The sequence below is a fragment of the Oryctolagus cuniculus genome, chromosome 18, assembly GCF_051225735.1.
Source record: "Oryctolagus cuniculus isolate XC-2025 breed Fujian yellow rabbit chromosome 18, ASM5122573v1, whole genome shotgun sequence".
NCBI classification, from domain to species: Eukaryota; Metazoa; Chordata; class Mammalia; order Lagomorpha; family Leporidae; genus Oryctolagus; species Oryctolagus cuniculus.
This window is the reverse complement of record NC_142884.1, coordinates 17535339-17550112: the sequence shown is the minus strand read 5'-3', so window position 1 is coordinate 17550112 and position 14774 is coordinate 17535339. Positions and strand designations below refer to the sequence as shown.

General features: G+C 60.5%; 2 protein-coding genes across 5 annotated transcripts; one reads left to right on the top strand and one right to left on the bottom strand.

Annotated features, from left to right (window-relative positions):
- The first annotated feature begins 3208 nt into the window (after positions 1-3208).
- On the top strand, positions 3209-4021 carry C18H19orf33 (chromosome 18 C19orf33 homolog). Its single transcript, XM_002711488.6, has 4 exons — positions 3209-3371; positions 3468-3559; positions 3679-3741; positions 3869-4021. Exons 1-4 carry the CDS (start codon positions 3350-3352, stop codon positions 3980-3982), a joined length of 291 nt encoding a protein of 96 aa, XP_002711534.2. The 5' UTR covers positions 3209-3349; the 3' UTR covers positions 3983-4021.
- Positions 4022-4114: 93 nt separating this feature from the next.
- YIF1B (Yip1 interacting factor homolog B, membrane trafficking protein) lies at positions 4115-13698 on the bottom strand. Of its 4 annotated transcripts, none has more exons than XM_008257246.5 (8): positions 13486-13698; positions 6635-6873; positions 6456-6560; positions 6274-6352; positions 6104-6161; positions 5350-5505; positions 5183-5276; positions 4115-4434 (listed from the first exon to the last, which is right to left on the bottom strand). In XM_008257246.5, exons 1-8 carry the CDS (start codon positions 13670-13672, stop codon positions 4279-4281), a joined length of 1074 nt encoding a protein of 357 aa, XP_008255468.2. In that variant the 5' UTR covers positions 13673-13698; the 3' UTR covers positions 4115-4278. The 4 variants fall into 4 exon arrangements, with proteins under 4 accessions (XP_008255468.2, XP_008255470.2, XP_008255467.1 ...); XM_008257248.5 differs by having other exon boundaries at positions 13510-13698; XM_008257245.5 differs by having other exon boundaries at positions 13618-13698.
- Between the last annotated feature and the right edge of the window lie 1076 nt (positions 13699-14774).

The following is a 14774-nucleotide window of genomic DNA, read 5'->3' as shown; positions in this document are numbered from 1 at the left end:
CCTATTGCCCATGAGAGTCCTGGCTTGAGGGACCATCTCCTAGCATTGGCCTGGTCCTGCTCCAGCCATTGAGGGCATTTTGGGGAGTGACATCGTTTTTGCCTCTTTGCCTCTCCATTTTAAAAAGCCAAGTTCTGTATACTGTGTGCCTAAGGCCGCTCTCCAAGGATGTGGTTAGTTTCAGAGAAAACATTCCGGGGTCGGGGATTACACTGTTTACAGGACCGGGAAAGAGACTAAACCATCGCGTGCGGAGTTGGTTTTTCCAGTCAACCACGAGGGCCCTCGGGTGCACGGGAGCCCCGTGGAGGGCCGTCTCCGCCGACAGCCCACCTCCGGAGCGGCCCCCTCAAGTTGGCATCCAGGAATCTTCCTGAGTGGCAGTGGTGCAGTGGAAACCTGAGGGTCGGAGCGTGGGGCTGGGGGCTGTCTGCCTGCTGGAGGTAGTGTCGGAGACGAAAGCCGCCGAGTAGGAGCTGCGTTGCCGCGGCCACAGGCAGCAGGCAGTTTTAGCCTCTGCAGCAAGGCAGCTCCGGCAGAAATAACCAGAAAACGGGAGAAGGCAGAGGCGTTAGGTGCCAAGGGATGACCAGCCGGGAGTACCACACAGTGAGGGTCTGGCCAGAGGGACAGACGGACGCTGCAGACCCTACTCCTGTTGGCCGTGGCACATGGAACTAAATGCCAGGGACCTCCCCAAAGAACAGAAGTATGGCCAGTTCTGTCTTTGGAGCACACTCCTGTTTGTCTTGTCCAAGGACTTGCGCATCCACCTTCATAGGCTTTCCGTGGGTAAGGGAGCACTGTCGCCGACAGGCCCCGTGTCCGTTTCTCCTTTCCAACTTTCAATAATGGAAGCCCCCAGGCTTTACCGGGACATTGCCGCCCAGCCAGGTGGCTCATTTCCCAGACTCCCTTGCAGCTCCGTGTGACCAGCTGAGTCCTGGGTAAGTACAAGGGAGCAATGTTCCTTTGCCTGGAACGGGCCGCTGTGGGCAGGCCACCAAGAGCAACACCCTGCAGGGAGGCAGAGGTCACTGGATGGCCCTGGAGTGCCCGCCCCACTGGCTCTGGTGCAGGCTTTTACGTGAGGAAGGTGATGCTGTCCCTGGGCTCTTCAGTTCTTGTGAAAGCTGCCAGGCCCGAATCCTGACCACCGTACGGGAGCAAGTGGATGGGAGTGGGGCGGGCAGGGCCATCTTCTCAGCCCGTTCACCCACCCTGCAACTTAAGCTCAGAAGTCAAGCTGAGGAGCCGCTTGCGCGGTGGGATAAGCTAGCATCTGCGACGCCGGCTTCCCACGTGAGCGCTGTTGGAGCCCCAGCTCCTCCACTTCCAGTCCAGCTCCCTGCTAATGCACCTAGCAAAGCAGATGACCCAAGTCCTTGGGCCCCTGCACCCACGTGGGAGACCTGGATAGAGTTCCAGGCTCCTGGCTGGGCCATGCTGAAGCCAGAAGCCTGGAAGATTCCAACTCTGCCCCTCAAGTAAATAAAAGATTTAAATAATAATAATAATAAAGGAGAATCCCAGTTTCAGCCTGTTCATGCCCTTGTCCTCTTACCCGTTGCTCCGTCAGTGTTCTCATCTGTAAGATGGGTAGAAGGGGCCAGCAGGGTAAGCCGCTGCTTGCAACACAGCATCCCATGCAGGAGTGCCAGTTCAAGTCCCCGCTCTCTGCTATCGCAGCTGGAAAAGCAGCAGATGATGACCCAAGAACTTGGGTCCCTGCCACTCCCACGGCAGCCCAGCCCCGGGTGAGTTCTGGGCTCCTGGCTTCAGCTTCATGTAGACTTGGCCCTTGCAGCCGTTTGGGGAGCAAACCAGCAGATGGGAAATCTAGTGCTCTCCCTGTCCCTCTTTAAATAAATCTTTAAAAAATAAAATACGGGTAGCAGTAATACCAGCTGTTGCGGACTTAATGCGTTGAGCCTCTCCCACCCCCCAGATTCCTATGTTTGAAGCCTCGCTGTCTGTGGGACAGTGGAGGTGGGAGTTTGGGGAGGCCAGGTCATGAGGCTGCAGCCTTGGCGAGTGGTTGGTGCTCTCCTGAGACAGGAGGGGCCGGCACAGTCGGCACCGGTAGAGTCCCAGCTGCTCCACTTCCAATCCATCCCGCTGCTAATGTGCCTGGAAAAGCAGCAGAAGATGGCCCAAGTGCTTGGGCCCTGCCACCTACGTAGGAGACCTGGAGGGAGTCCTAGGCTCCTGGCTTTGGCCTGGCCCAGCCCCAGCCACTGCAGCCATGTTGGGGGGTGAACCAGCGGATGGCAGGCTCTCTTCCCCCACCACTGTCTCACACTCCCTCTCGCTCACTTTGCCTTTCAAGTATCTTTAAAAAAAAAAAAAGATTTTGCTCTTGGTCACGTGAGGAGCCAGGCCTGGGGCGCCTTTGTTTCTCCCAACACCCACTTTCTAAGAACGGAAACAACCCAGCACTTTATAAGCATTTACTTGGTACCTGGTGCCAGTCTAGGAAATCAGTCCACTGGATTCGTACATCCAATGGGGTCGGGGCAGGTGTAGTGGGCCACAGGTTAAGTCAGCATTTGGGAGGCCCAGACCCCATGCCAGAGCACTGCTCTGCTCCCGATCCAGCCCTCTGCCTCTGCCAATGCGTGGTCCACAGGCCCCGCCCGCGGGGAGGCAGCCATGATGGCCCCAGCACTTGAGTGCCGGCCACCCACTGAGGGACACCTGGGATGGAGTTCCTGGCTCCTGGCCTAGCCCCAGCTGCTGAGGCCATTTGGAGGGTGACGCAGCAGATGGGAGATCTCTCTCTCTGTCAAATAATCTTAAAACAAAAGCCCTGGAGTGGCGATTATTCACAAGTGAAGAACAGTCTCTCCGCACGGCTGGGCGGAGTGCAGCAGGCTGGCTCCGTCTCTGCCACTCACCTCGACACTGCTCAAGGCCACAGAGGGGCCGTGACCATGAGTTACAGCCCATGACCCTTGGAACGGGGCCTGGCCCAGGCACCTACACCATCACAGTGCACTCGCGTCTGCCTGCCTTGGGGAAGCATCTGATGACAGCTCAGGCCCTTCTCCCCCTAGAAATCCGCAGCTCACCACACATCGCCCACCCCAGTCTCATCCCCAGAGCCCCTCTGGCTCACCAAGGCTGGTGCTGGGAGGCTGCCAACCACCCAGCTTCCCCATTCCCCACAGAGGAAGGGCTGGGTGGGGCTGGGGAGGGGCGGTGAGTCAGAGCTAATGGCCCCGGGGAAAGGTCGGGCAGAACACCCTGCCCCGTCCCCCCCCTCTGAATTCCTAGGACGGGCAGGTCCCACTGCTCCTCCCCCTGCCCAGGCCATCCAGGCCCTCGGGTCACACCTGCTCTCACTACCATGGACTTCAACCTGAAGGCAGGTGCGCTCCTGGGAAGTGGTGGGCTTGGGCTGAAAGGGGTTGGGTGTGGGTCCCCCAGTGGCCAACTGCAGCAACCCACCTAACCTCTCTCCACAGCCCTGGACCCCAAGAAGCCAGGCCACCTGGGAGACCCCAAGCATGGCCCCCCCAAACCTCAGGGCCATCCAGGGGCAGCTCACAGCCCGAAGGTAAGTCACCCTACCAGGGGTAGGGGGGCTGCCTTGCAGACGGTCTTGGACAATCGAGCTTCCGGCGTGGGGGGGGGGGGGGTTGTGGGGGCCCTGCCTCACTGTCGCACCCCATCTAGCACGGCCAAGGCAGCTCCTCAGACTCCAGCAGCAGCTCCAGCGACTCGGACTCGGACGGGAAGGTGAGGGGCCGCCCCCGCCTCCCCAAACAGGCTAGGGTGGGAGTCTAGGCCGGGGGTGGGGGTTGGGTCCGCTGTCCGCCCCGGGACCGCCTGTCTGGTCTCCCACGCGCTGCCCTTGTCCCCGCAGCCCCACGCTGCCGGCTCCAAGCCGAAGGAAGGCGCGGCAGGCAAGGTGAAGAAGCCCAAGGTGAAGAAAGACAAGGAGAAGGACAAGAAGAGCAAGAAGAAGGCCTCCCACTGATGGGGCCGGGCGGGGCTCATTAAACCTTTCTCTGCCTTCCGGCTCCGAGTCCTGCGCTGCCCGCCCCCGCCGGTGCCCCGCGTCCCGAGCCCCATGCCGCCCGCACACGCCCCGTGACAGGACAGGCAGCCCTCGCCGTGCCCATCGGCTTTATTGTTTCTGTAACAGCGGCCGCGCTCGCGGCCTGTGCAGCGGGAGATCTCTCAGCACCTTGGGGGAACGGGGGTCGGGGAGGCCCGCGGACCGGGGCGGCCCCGGGCGGAGATGAGAGCGGAGGAAGGCTCGGGCCGACGCCCTCACCGCACCAGGTGGAAGGTGAGCCAGTACATGAGCAGAGGCTGCGCCGCCGCCACGGCCATGGTCAGGTACATGCGCAGCTGGTTCCGTGCCCCGCGCACCGGGACCCCTTCGGCCGCCGCCTCGGCCAGGATCTTCAGCCGCAGTGTCCGGATCTGGGTGGGGAGAGGGGAGACAGGGGTCAGGGGTTTCCGGCCTCGCGGCTGGGGTGGGACTTCCAAAAGCACCCGGGAGACGGAACGGAACGGGGATCCAGGTGCTAAGGTTTGCTCCAGAGCCGTGTATGGTTTTTCCGTGAAAGGCAGCTGCTTGAGTTTCTGAGGACCCGCATAGGCATGGATCTCATGCTTTTGCACCAAATATCTGTCCTCTCGCCTTTTAGTTCCCCTTCCCGTGAGCTCTTGGAAGCACCTTTGCACTGTCCAGGCCCTGGCTCTTGGCAGCCTCAGGTGTCTGCTCCCTGGGAGGGGCTGGGGGTGGGGCTGAGTTCCATAAGGGTGCCCCGCAGGTGGTGAGGGCTTGCTCCGCCCCCAGGGTGGGTGATGGGCAGGGGGCTCAGCCCTAACTGCCGTGCCTCTTGCGCTGGCCAGGTGAGTTTTTCAAGACAAGCCGGAAGTGCTGTTTAAGCTTCACTTTAACATGGTGCCATCGGAATCAGAGTGTGCGGGTCCGTTAGATGTGCCACAGGGAGCTGAGGCTCACAGCCCTGCCCCAGTCCAGCGATGCTTGGGGTCCGCTTAACCAGCACCCCCACTCCAGCTGCGAAGACCCTCAGAACCCCTTTGGGGAAATTCTGGCAGGAAAGCTCACCCAGTAAGGAGGGTGGAGTGAGGGTGACGGCCCAGCTGGGAACCTGCCACGCCCCTAGGTTCTGCCAGGACTCCTGCAGGGACCCCAGCTCACCATGAACACAAAGATGGACACGCAGCACCAGCCCAGCACCAGGTAGTAGCCGATCCTCCCGAACAGCAGGCCCATGAGGACCCCGCCGATCATCCTAAGGAGAGGGAGAGGCTGGGCTGAGAGGAGGCCGGAGGGCTGGGGCTGGCAGCCGGGGGAGGGGCACTCACCCAACATATTTGTAGCCCAGGAAGGCCACCAGGTCGATGGTGGTGAGGTCGGTGTTGACAGTGACCAGGTAGAGGCTGAGCAGGATGGCCAGCACCTCCAGCGTGAGCCAGGCCAGCGCTGAGCTTGCCTGCAGCCCCAGGAGGTCTGGAGAGAACCTGTGGGCACCCACACTCGGCTGTTCATGGGGGTGGCCGGTCCAGACCCTCCCCGAGCATGTGCCCGGGGACAGCCCTTGTTGAGTGGGGCAGACAAGGCAGTGACCAGGACGGATCTGGGCCTGTGCGCAGGGAGAAGGCAGACCCGACCGCGGGGAGCGGGTGGGGAGAGTAGGGGGAAGCCCGGGGCTGTGCCTGGTCCAGTCAGGAGGGGGCGTCAGAGAGCGCTTCCAGGAGGAGGAAGGAGCTGGTGGGGAAGACAGCCCGGGTCTCTGCTATAACCCTGGGGTGGATCAGGCAGAGAGGGGCACAGGGCCAGGCCAGCATCTCAGCCAAGCTCTCCCGCTGCTGCCGGAGTCGGGGTGCAGGGGTGGGGTGGGGCAGCAGTTAGGAGACAGCAGGGACAAGGATGGATGGAGAGGGTCACCTGTCGCTTACACAAGGTGTGGTGACAGGCGGCTGCACGTGGGTAGCAAACAGGAAAGGGGCAGGGGTGAGACGGAGCGCTGCGCTGGGCCACCGGGGGACAAGGTGGGGCTGTTGTGGGGTGGGGGACTGAGGCTTCCCTGCCCCTGTGCCTGCCGCAGGCCTCCCTTACCTGTCCTGGGTGCCCAGGGCAAGGCCGGCCACCAGGATGTAGGTGATGAAAGCCATGGCTGTGGGGACAGACACAGACGCAGGCTGGACACTCCTGCCTTGGGCCTCGGGGCACCCAAGCCCCCGCCCCCAGGGAGGAGGTGCCGGTTGTGGGGGTGGGGGAGGGAAAACCTGGAATGTAGAGGTCCGGAGCATTGACGTCAAAGCGCGGGGCCACGGGCGTGTCCTGCTGGTACTGCACCTCCCAGTCCTGTGGGCAGAGTGCGGGCAGCAGCCAGGACCCTGAGTGGGGCTCCTCCCACCATCACCTGGAGGCCCCAGCTGGGCCCCCACTCAGCGGGAGTGGTGCTGACCTGGTGCAGGTAGGGGAAGACGAGCAGACCCAGCTTCTTGCCCACATACAGGGTGTCCACTGCGAAGTAGTACTTGAGCTTGGTGACCGGGATGAAGCGGTCAATCTGGGAAGGCAGAGCTCAAGCCTGAGGCCCCGGGACCCCACCCCTCCCACGCCCGCCAGCCCCGCCCCACTCACGTTCTTGTCCACCAGCTCCTTGCCCTGAGCCGCCAGGCTGCTCCCGTAGGCCATGGCCATGTTGGACACGGGGTCAGTCAGGAAGGCGTCCTGGGCTGAGGCGGGGGCTGTGGGGTAGCCCAGGCTGCCGGGGGCCCGGTGAGCCCCGTAGCCCCGACTCTGGGCTGAACTCGTGTCATCGAAAAGCTGGTGGGGGTCGGCCATGCCTGGCTGGGACACGGGGATCCTCCGCTTTGAGGCTGCAGGGAAGAACATGGTGGGGGGCTCACCCGTCCTGCCGGGGCGCTCCTTCCCGCTCCTGGCGCAGGGTGGGTGGCACCAGCGCCGAGCGCTGCTTCTGATGTCAGCCAGGTTGGGCTGTCAGGTGCAGGCTCTGCCTACCCCCGTCTATCCGTCCTCCCTCCCTCCACCTGTCATCCATCCCCCACCCACTGCCCATGTGAGTCCGTCCTGCCTCCATCCAAATCTGTCTGTTCATCCATCGTCCACTGCCCATCCATCTCCCTCATTCCATCATCCATGCGTCCATCCATATCTGTCTGTCCATCTCTCCATCCATATCTGTCCATCTGAACACCCACCCATCGTCCAGCCATATCTGTCCATCTGAACATCCACCCATCGTCCATCCATATCTGTCTGTCCATCTCTCCATCCATATCTGTCCATCTGAACACCCACCCATCGTCCATCCATATCTGTCTGTCCATCTGAACACCCACCCATCATCCATCTATCTGTCTGTCCATCTGAACACCCACCCATCGTCCATCCATATCTGTCCATCTCTAGATCCATCGTCCACCCCTCCCTCCCCCGTCATCCACCCAAACGATGATGATGATGTCGACAGCTACTCTGTGCACAAAACCTGCACCAAACCCTCTACAAAGCCTCTGTCCCTTCTCCTTCCACACTCCCCCTCGCTCCTCATCTCCAGCCACCTGGGCCTCGCACCGCCCACTGAGCACACCTGGCTTCTGCCCATAGCACTGTGCCCACTCCTCCCCGGGCTCGGCGGGGCCTTCCCCTTTCCCTGTGGGCTGACACACTGCTATTTATTTTCTTCTCGTCTCCCCCCACACACTGGGAGCCCTTCGGGGGCGGGGGGAATCTTCATCTTGTTCGCAGCTGAATCCCCACCCTCTAGGATACGGCTGGAGTAGGCACTCAGTGAAAACCCAAAGAAAGATAAATGGCCATTTCCACTGGACAGATGTGGAAACTGAGGCCCACACAGCTAAGTGATTCATGCAAAGGACCAAACTGAGTGAGTGGCAGAGCCTGACCAGGCCTGATAAATATTAGGACAATCAAGCCACAGCCAAGCACTTGCCCCCGCCAGGCTGTCCTTGGAATACTGTGGTTGGTATCACCCCCAAAGAGGTTCCGACCCTTGGCTAACGTCATCCAGAGCTGAGCTTCAGACATCTTTGGAAGGTCCCCCGGGCGTCGGGTGGGGAGTGGATGGAAGGAGAGAGGAGGCTGCCGAGTGGTCCAGGGGAGGTCCGGGTGGAGAGGAGGGGCGCTGGGGAGGGGCTGTTTCTGGAGGGATATGGGGTGGGGGGGATGGTGGGAGTAACCTGGGGGCGGTAGTGCTGCCTGTGTAGATGGGAGGGCGGGAGTTCACACCAGCACCAGGGCCCCTGCTCCTAACCAGTGAGCAATGCTGCCACAGCAAATACAGGGGGACTTCAAAAAACTTGTGGAAAAGCAGAATTCAAAATTAAATTGAGAGGAGCCAGGGCTGTGACATAGACAGTTAAGCCTCTGCTTGCAGTGCCGGCATCCCATATGGGCACTGGTTCGAGACCCGACTGCTCCGCTTCTGATCCCGCTCCTTGCTAGTGCGCCTGGGAGGGCAGCAGAGGATGACCCGAGTGCTTGGGCCTCCGCACCCACATTGGAGACCCAGAAGAAGCTCCTGGCTTGGCCTGGCCCAGCCCCAGCTGTGGCCATCTGGAGAGTGAACAAGCAGATGGAAAATCTCTCTCTCCCCTCCATCTCTTCTTTTCAAATGAATAAATAAACATTTTTAAAAAATTGAGACTGGCCTTGTGATGCAGCAGGTTAAGCTGCCGCCTGTGACACCAGATCCCATATTGGAGTGATGCTTTGAGTCCCAGCTGCTCCACTTCTGATCCAACTCCCTGATAATGCACTGGGAAAGAAGGGGAAGATGGCCCGGTACTTGGGCCCCTGCCACCCATCTGGGAGACCTGGATGGAGTTCCTGGCTCCTGGCTTTGGCCTGGCCCAGATCTGACTGTTGTGGCCATTTCGGGAGTGAACCAGTGGCCAGAAGAGCTCTCTTTCTCTTTCTCTTTCTCTTTCTTTCTCTTTCTCTTTCTCTTTCCCTCCCTCCCTCTTGTCTGCCTCTCAATGACATCTGCCTTTAAAATAAATACATAAATCTTTTAAAAAAATTAAGTTTAGACATGGGCATTTGGCACGGTGGTTAGACACTGCTGGGGACCCCTGCATCCTGCCTGGGCCTGCTTGGTCACGTCCTGGCTCCATCTCAGTCCCAGCTCCTTAGCAGTGTGCACCCTGGGAGACAGCAGTGATGGTTCAAGCACTTGGGGTTCTACCATCCATGTGGGAGACTCCTGGCTTCCACCTGGCCCAGCCTCAGCTTGGGGAGTGAACCAGCACAAGGAAGATCTCTTTCTGTCGGCCTCTGCCTTTCAAATACATGCAATCACAATAAACAAATAATTCAAAAAGCTGTTCTCACCTAGAACTTAAAAAATTTTTTATTTTGATGCAAAAAAATGAAATGCACATTTTTTTTCTAACACATTTTCCAAGAACTTTTTTGAAGACCCCTCATTTGCATGGATTTCAAACTCTTTATACTGAGAAAGGATCATCTTTTTTTTTTTTTTTTGACAGGCAGAGTGGGCAGTGAGAGAGAGAGAGAGACAGAGAGAAAGGTCTTCCTTTGCCGTTGGTTCACCCTCCAATGGCCACCGTGGCCGGCGCGCTGCGGCCGGTGCACCGCGCTGATCCGATGGCAGGAGCCAGGTACTTATCCTGGTCTCCCATGGGTGCAGGGCCCAAGCACTTGGGCCATCCTCCACTGCACTCCCTGGCCACAGCAGAGAGCTGGCCTGGAAGAGGGGCAACCGGGACAGAATCCGGCCCCCCAACCAGGACTAGAACCCGGTGTGCCGGCGCCACAAGGTGGAGGATTAGCCTAGTGAGCCGTAATCCACTTGCCGTGAGCTTTCTTTTTGAAAGGCGGAGGAAACACGGTGAGGTCTTCCATCTGCTGGTTCACTCCTCCAAGCACGTGGGCCTTCTGCTGCTGCCTTCCCAGTCGCGTTAGCAGGGAGCTGGATGGGCAGTGGAACAGCCGGGACTGGCACGGCACTCCCATAGGGGAGGCTGGCGTTGCAAGTGGCGCTTAACCCACTGCACCACCACGCCGACCCCTTCCGTGAACTTTCTGAAGCCGAGGTGCTCCCGGGGCCCTGGCACTCTTTGGGCACAAGGAATCAAATGATCCATGTCAGGATTTCTTACACACCTCGGTTTTCTCCTCTGCAGAATGGAGCTGGGGCCGGCCTGTGGCACAGTGGGTTAAGCTGCTGCTTGCGATGCCGACATCAGTTCAAGTCCTGGCTTCCCTGCCCCTGACCCAGCGCCCTGCTAATGTGCCCGAGGAAGCAGGAGAGGATGGCCCCAGTGTCATCAGCACTCCCGTGTGGAATCATCGGCATGATCGTCAGCATCTCCCGTGTGGGTGGCAGGGGCCCAAGGACTGAGGCCATGATCCGCTTGCCTTCCCGGGTGCATCCGTAGAATCTGGATCAGAAGTGGAGAAGCTGGGACTCGAACCAGGCACTGTGACACGGGAGGTGGGCGTCTCCAGCGTGGCTCAGTGGTTGTGCCTCAGCGCCTGCCCTCCCTCTCCTACCTGTGGTCAGAAGCCTCAGCGCAGGCCCTTCCTCCCTGCCTGCCGCCCCCTCTGCAGAGGCATCCTGGGCTCTGCTCTCAGCAGGTGCCCTGACAGCCCCCTCCACTCCCAAAGCCAAGGCCACCTGCACTTTTATCTGCCTTACGTCTTGGCAATACTCGGGGCCACTGCCCCAAATGCCAGCCTGGAACGCTGTGCTCCCGAGGCACCATCCCCACCTGTTTCTCTGACCTGTGTGGCCCCACAGACATCTGTCCAGCACCTCCCACTGTGTCAGGCTCAGCTGTAGGATACAATGAGTAAAAAAGCCCAGAGGGTGGGTATTTGGCCTCACAGTTAAGACACCCGCATCCCGCGATGCAGTGCCTGGATTCGCTGCTGGGTTCTGCTCCTAGCTCCAACCTCCTGTAATGCGGACCCTGGGAGGCAGCCATGATGTTCCTGCCACCCACGAAGGGAAGCAGGATGGGGTTCCGACCTCCGGCAGCCATGGGTCTTTGGGACATCTGGGGAGAAAGCCAGCAGGTGGGAGCTGTCTGTCTCTGTGTCTCAAATGAGTTTCTGGGGCAGGCATTGTGGTGCAGTGAGTTAAGCTGCCACTTGCAACATGTATATCCCATATCAGAGTGCCTGGGATGGAATCCCAGCTACTCAGCTCCCTGCTAGCGTGCCTGGAAGCCAGCAGCTGATGCCACAAGTCCTTGGGCCCCTGCCACCCATGAGGGAGACCCAGATGAAGCTCCTAGCCTCTGGCTTCAGCCTGGCCTGGCCCTTCAACTGTTGGGGAATGAACCAGCAGATGGGAGATCTCTGTCACTCTGTCTTTCAAATAAATACGTAAATCTTTATATAAATAAAACTTCCTTAAGATTTATTTATTTATTTGAAAGTCAGAGTTACACAGAGACAGGTAGAGAGAGATCTTGTATCCACTGGTTCACTCCCCAAATGGCCACAAGGGCAGGAGCCAGGCACTTCATCCAGGTCTCCCACATGGGTGCAGGGGCCCAAGAACTTGCACCACCCTCCGTTGCTTTCCCAGGCCACAGCAGAGAGCTGGATCAGAAGTGGAGCAGCCAGGTCTCGAACCGGCGACCATATGGGATGCCGGCATGGCAGGCAGCGGCTTTACCCACCAAGTCACACACCGGGCCCAAATTTTCAACTTTTTTAAAAGGTTTATTTGCCTATTTGGAAGTCAGAGCTACAGAGAGACAGACAGAAAGCTAAAGAGAGATCTTCCATCCGCTGGTTCACTCCCCAGATGGCCACAACAGCCAGGGGGGAGCCAGGCTGAAGCCAGGAGCCAGGAGCTTCCTCCAGGTCTCCCACGTGGGCGCAGGGGCCCAAGGACTTGGGCCATCTTCCGCTGCTTCTCCCGCACCCATATGTGATGCTGGCGCCGCAGGCAGCGGCTGTACCCACTATGCCAGGACGCTGGCCCCAAAACTTCCTAAGAAAGACAGAAACCTCGGCTTCCTGCGGCTAACGGTCTCCTGATTGGTCCCTCCCAATGATTTGTCCCTGCTCCCTGAAGTGTGTGACCCAGTTTTCCACCCTTGCCCTCATTCCAGCCTCTCACCTAGAACAGTCTTGCCCACACCTGGCTCTCACAGCCACAGCGCCAACAGCTCTGCGCCCTGCCTCTGGCCACCACTTGTCTCCTGGCCCCAGACCCAGGGCTGGTGACTTCCTGGCGGTCCCTTGGCTGCCCCTGGGCCCTTACCTCAGTGTCTAAACTCCTGATTCCCCTCTGTCTGAAATCCAGCCAACCAATTACTATTCTCCCGTTAGGTCCCAGTGGTACCCTCTGCGCTCAGACTCCGCCATCTCCCAGCTGACCTAAATTCCTACCGGGTCCCCGGTTCATGCTTTGCCTCATCAGCCTTCTCTCCAGCCTGCAGCTAGAGTGATCTTTTCCAGTGCAGCTGAGACGCCACCAGCCCCATCCACTCGCTGCCTCTCCTGGGGCGCCCACGTCCCAGGCACAGTGACCGCCTCTCCTGTCCTCCGGGAGCGCCTCCCCCACATCAGCGCCTGCCAAGATGGCACGCAGGCCTCGGCGCCAGTGTCTGCTCCCCAGAGACCCCCCACACCTCACTGTAGACAGGAAGCGCGGGGGTGGCCCAGGAGGAGGACAGATGAATGGGAGTCGCGTTTCTCTGCGCATCCCCCAGAGTGCCGGCCCACCTGGCTGCGTATGCCCTTCGGGGCCCTTAGGGCGCTTTATAAGCGGATGCTCATGTGTCTGCCTCCAGAGCCGTGCCACTCACCACACATCTCCTGGGCAACCCCTCTGCATGGGATGCGCCCAGGGCACCCGGGACACCTCCATCCCCGGCTGATCCCCCTGCCCGTGCTGCCCTCATCACAGCTCCGTCATCCCGACTGCCAGTCTCCTGCTGCTAGTTGCGCGAGGCCAGGAACAGAGCTGCGTGGGCACCGGGCACCTCGCGAAGGGCCGCGGGGAGGAACGGCACGCCGCAGCCTGTCCGGCGGAGGCACGTCCCAGACCCTTCCCGCTGCAGCTCCCGTCTCCCCCCGGATCATCTAGCTGACTTGTTTGCTCCCGATCGACCCCGAGTTTCAGCACGATGAGGACCAGGGCTATGCCGGCTGCTACTAGAAACCCAAACGCCAGCTCCGCATGCTGTGCGCGAATAAATGAAACGCACGGCACTCCTAGGGAGACGCAGAGGACCTCAAAGAGACAAACTGGGAGATGGGACCAGTCCCAGAAATCCAGGCTCAGACCTTAGCCTCACGGGGAGCGCGGGAGACAGCCCGAAGGCACCGAAGGGTGGAGACCGGGAGAGGCAGGTCAACCGTGGTAAATGAATGAAAGTCACACCACACGATCTCCCGCCCCAAGTTCTCTTCTAAGGGAATTCCCGAAGGGTCCTAGCCCCCAGGGCGCCCCCGACGCCGACCTGGCATCCCTGCGCTGTGCACACCTCGAAGCTCCAGATCTCCGTGACCTCCGGCCAGCAGTGACCTCGCCAACCGCCGCTGCGGCCCCGCCACGCCCCCCGCCCGCCCGATCTCCACAGCCGGCCACGTACGCCACTTACGCAGCCGGGGCGTCCCCGCCGCCGCCGCCAAGCCTGCCGGGTGCATCCTCCACCGCCGCCGCCGCCGCCGTCTTAGCCGCGGTTCGGAATGTGCCCGCCCGGCTTCCGTAGCCACCCCTCTCCGCCGACGCGCGCCAATGGGCCGCAGGGTTGCGTGGAGGCCACGCCCCCTCACGGCGGCCCAGGCGAGAGGGAGGTGGCCTACGTAAGAGGCGGGGCCTGGGGAGCGTGGGGGCGGGGCAGGGAGTGGGCGGGGCCGGAGGTGGAGGAAAATAGCTCGGGTGTCGCGAGGAGGGCTATGGGAAATGGAGTTTTGCGCAGGCAGGCGCTCAGCCTGGGTCTTCGAGAGCTCTGGCAGGCCGGAGAAAGGTGCGGGTGGCCAGGGCGGAGCTGTGCGGGCTCTAAGGCCTATACTGTTTTGCAGTGCTTAGGTATTAAAGTGAACGTTCGCAGTAAGAAATGACACCCGACGAGTTAGGCGGGAACAACCAGGTCTGTTTCTTCGAAGATCCCTTTAGGCAGCTTCCCAGAAATTCATGAATGTTCTCGCGGTGCACTGGGTCTCACACTGCACCCCGCAGCCCCCGGCGCCCCTGCCCTGGCCGCTGAGCTGCCCCCACTCCGCCGCCCCCCGGGGCCCCTGCGCCGCTCGGGCAGAGATAATGGCGGAAGTGGCCGTGGGTCTCGATGCAGCTGCGGAAGGATGTCTGCAGGCCGCCCTATCACTGCGGCTTCCCCTTCCTCTTCGTTTGAGGGCTGCTCCGTGTCCCAGGGCTGAGTCAGCTGCAGGCCTTTATGTGAACCGCGGTTCCTTTTTTCACCTCTGCTTCAGCGTCTGCCTTAGGACTCCAGTTCCGCCGACTCCTCATCCTCATCCTCCTGAATAAAACATCTTCTAGGGCCGGCGCCGCGGCTCACTAGGCTAATCCTCCGCCTTGTGGCGCCGGCACACCGGGTTCTAGTCCCGGTCGGGGCGCCGGATTCTGTCCCGGTTGCCCCCCTTCCAGGCCAGCTCTCTGCTGTGGCCAGGGAGTGCAGTGGAGGATGGCCCAAGTGCTTGGGCCCTGCACCCCATGGGAGACCAGGATAAGTACCTGGCTCCTGCCATCGGATCAGCGCGGTGCACCGGCCGCGGCGGCCATTGGAGG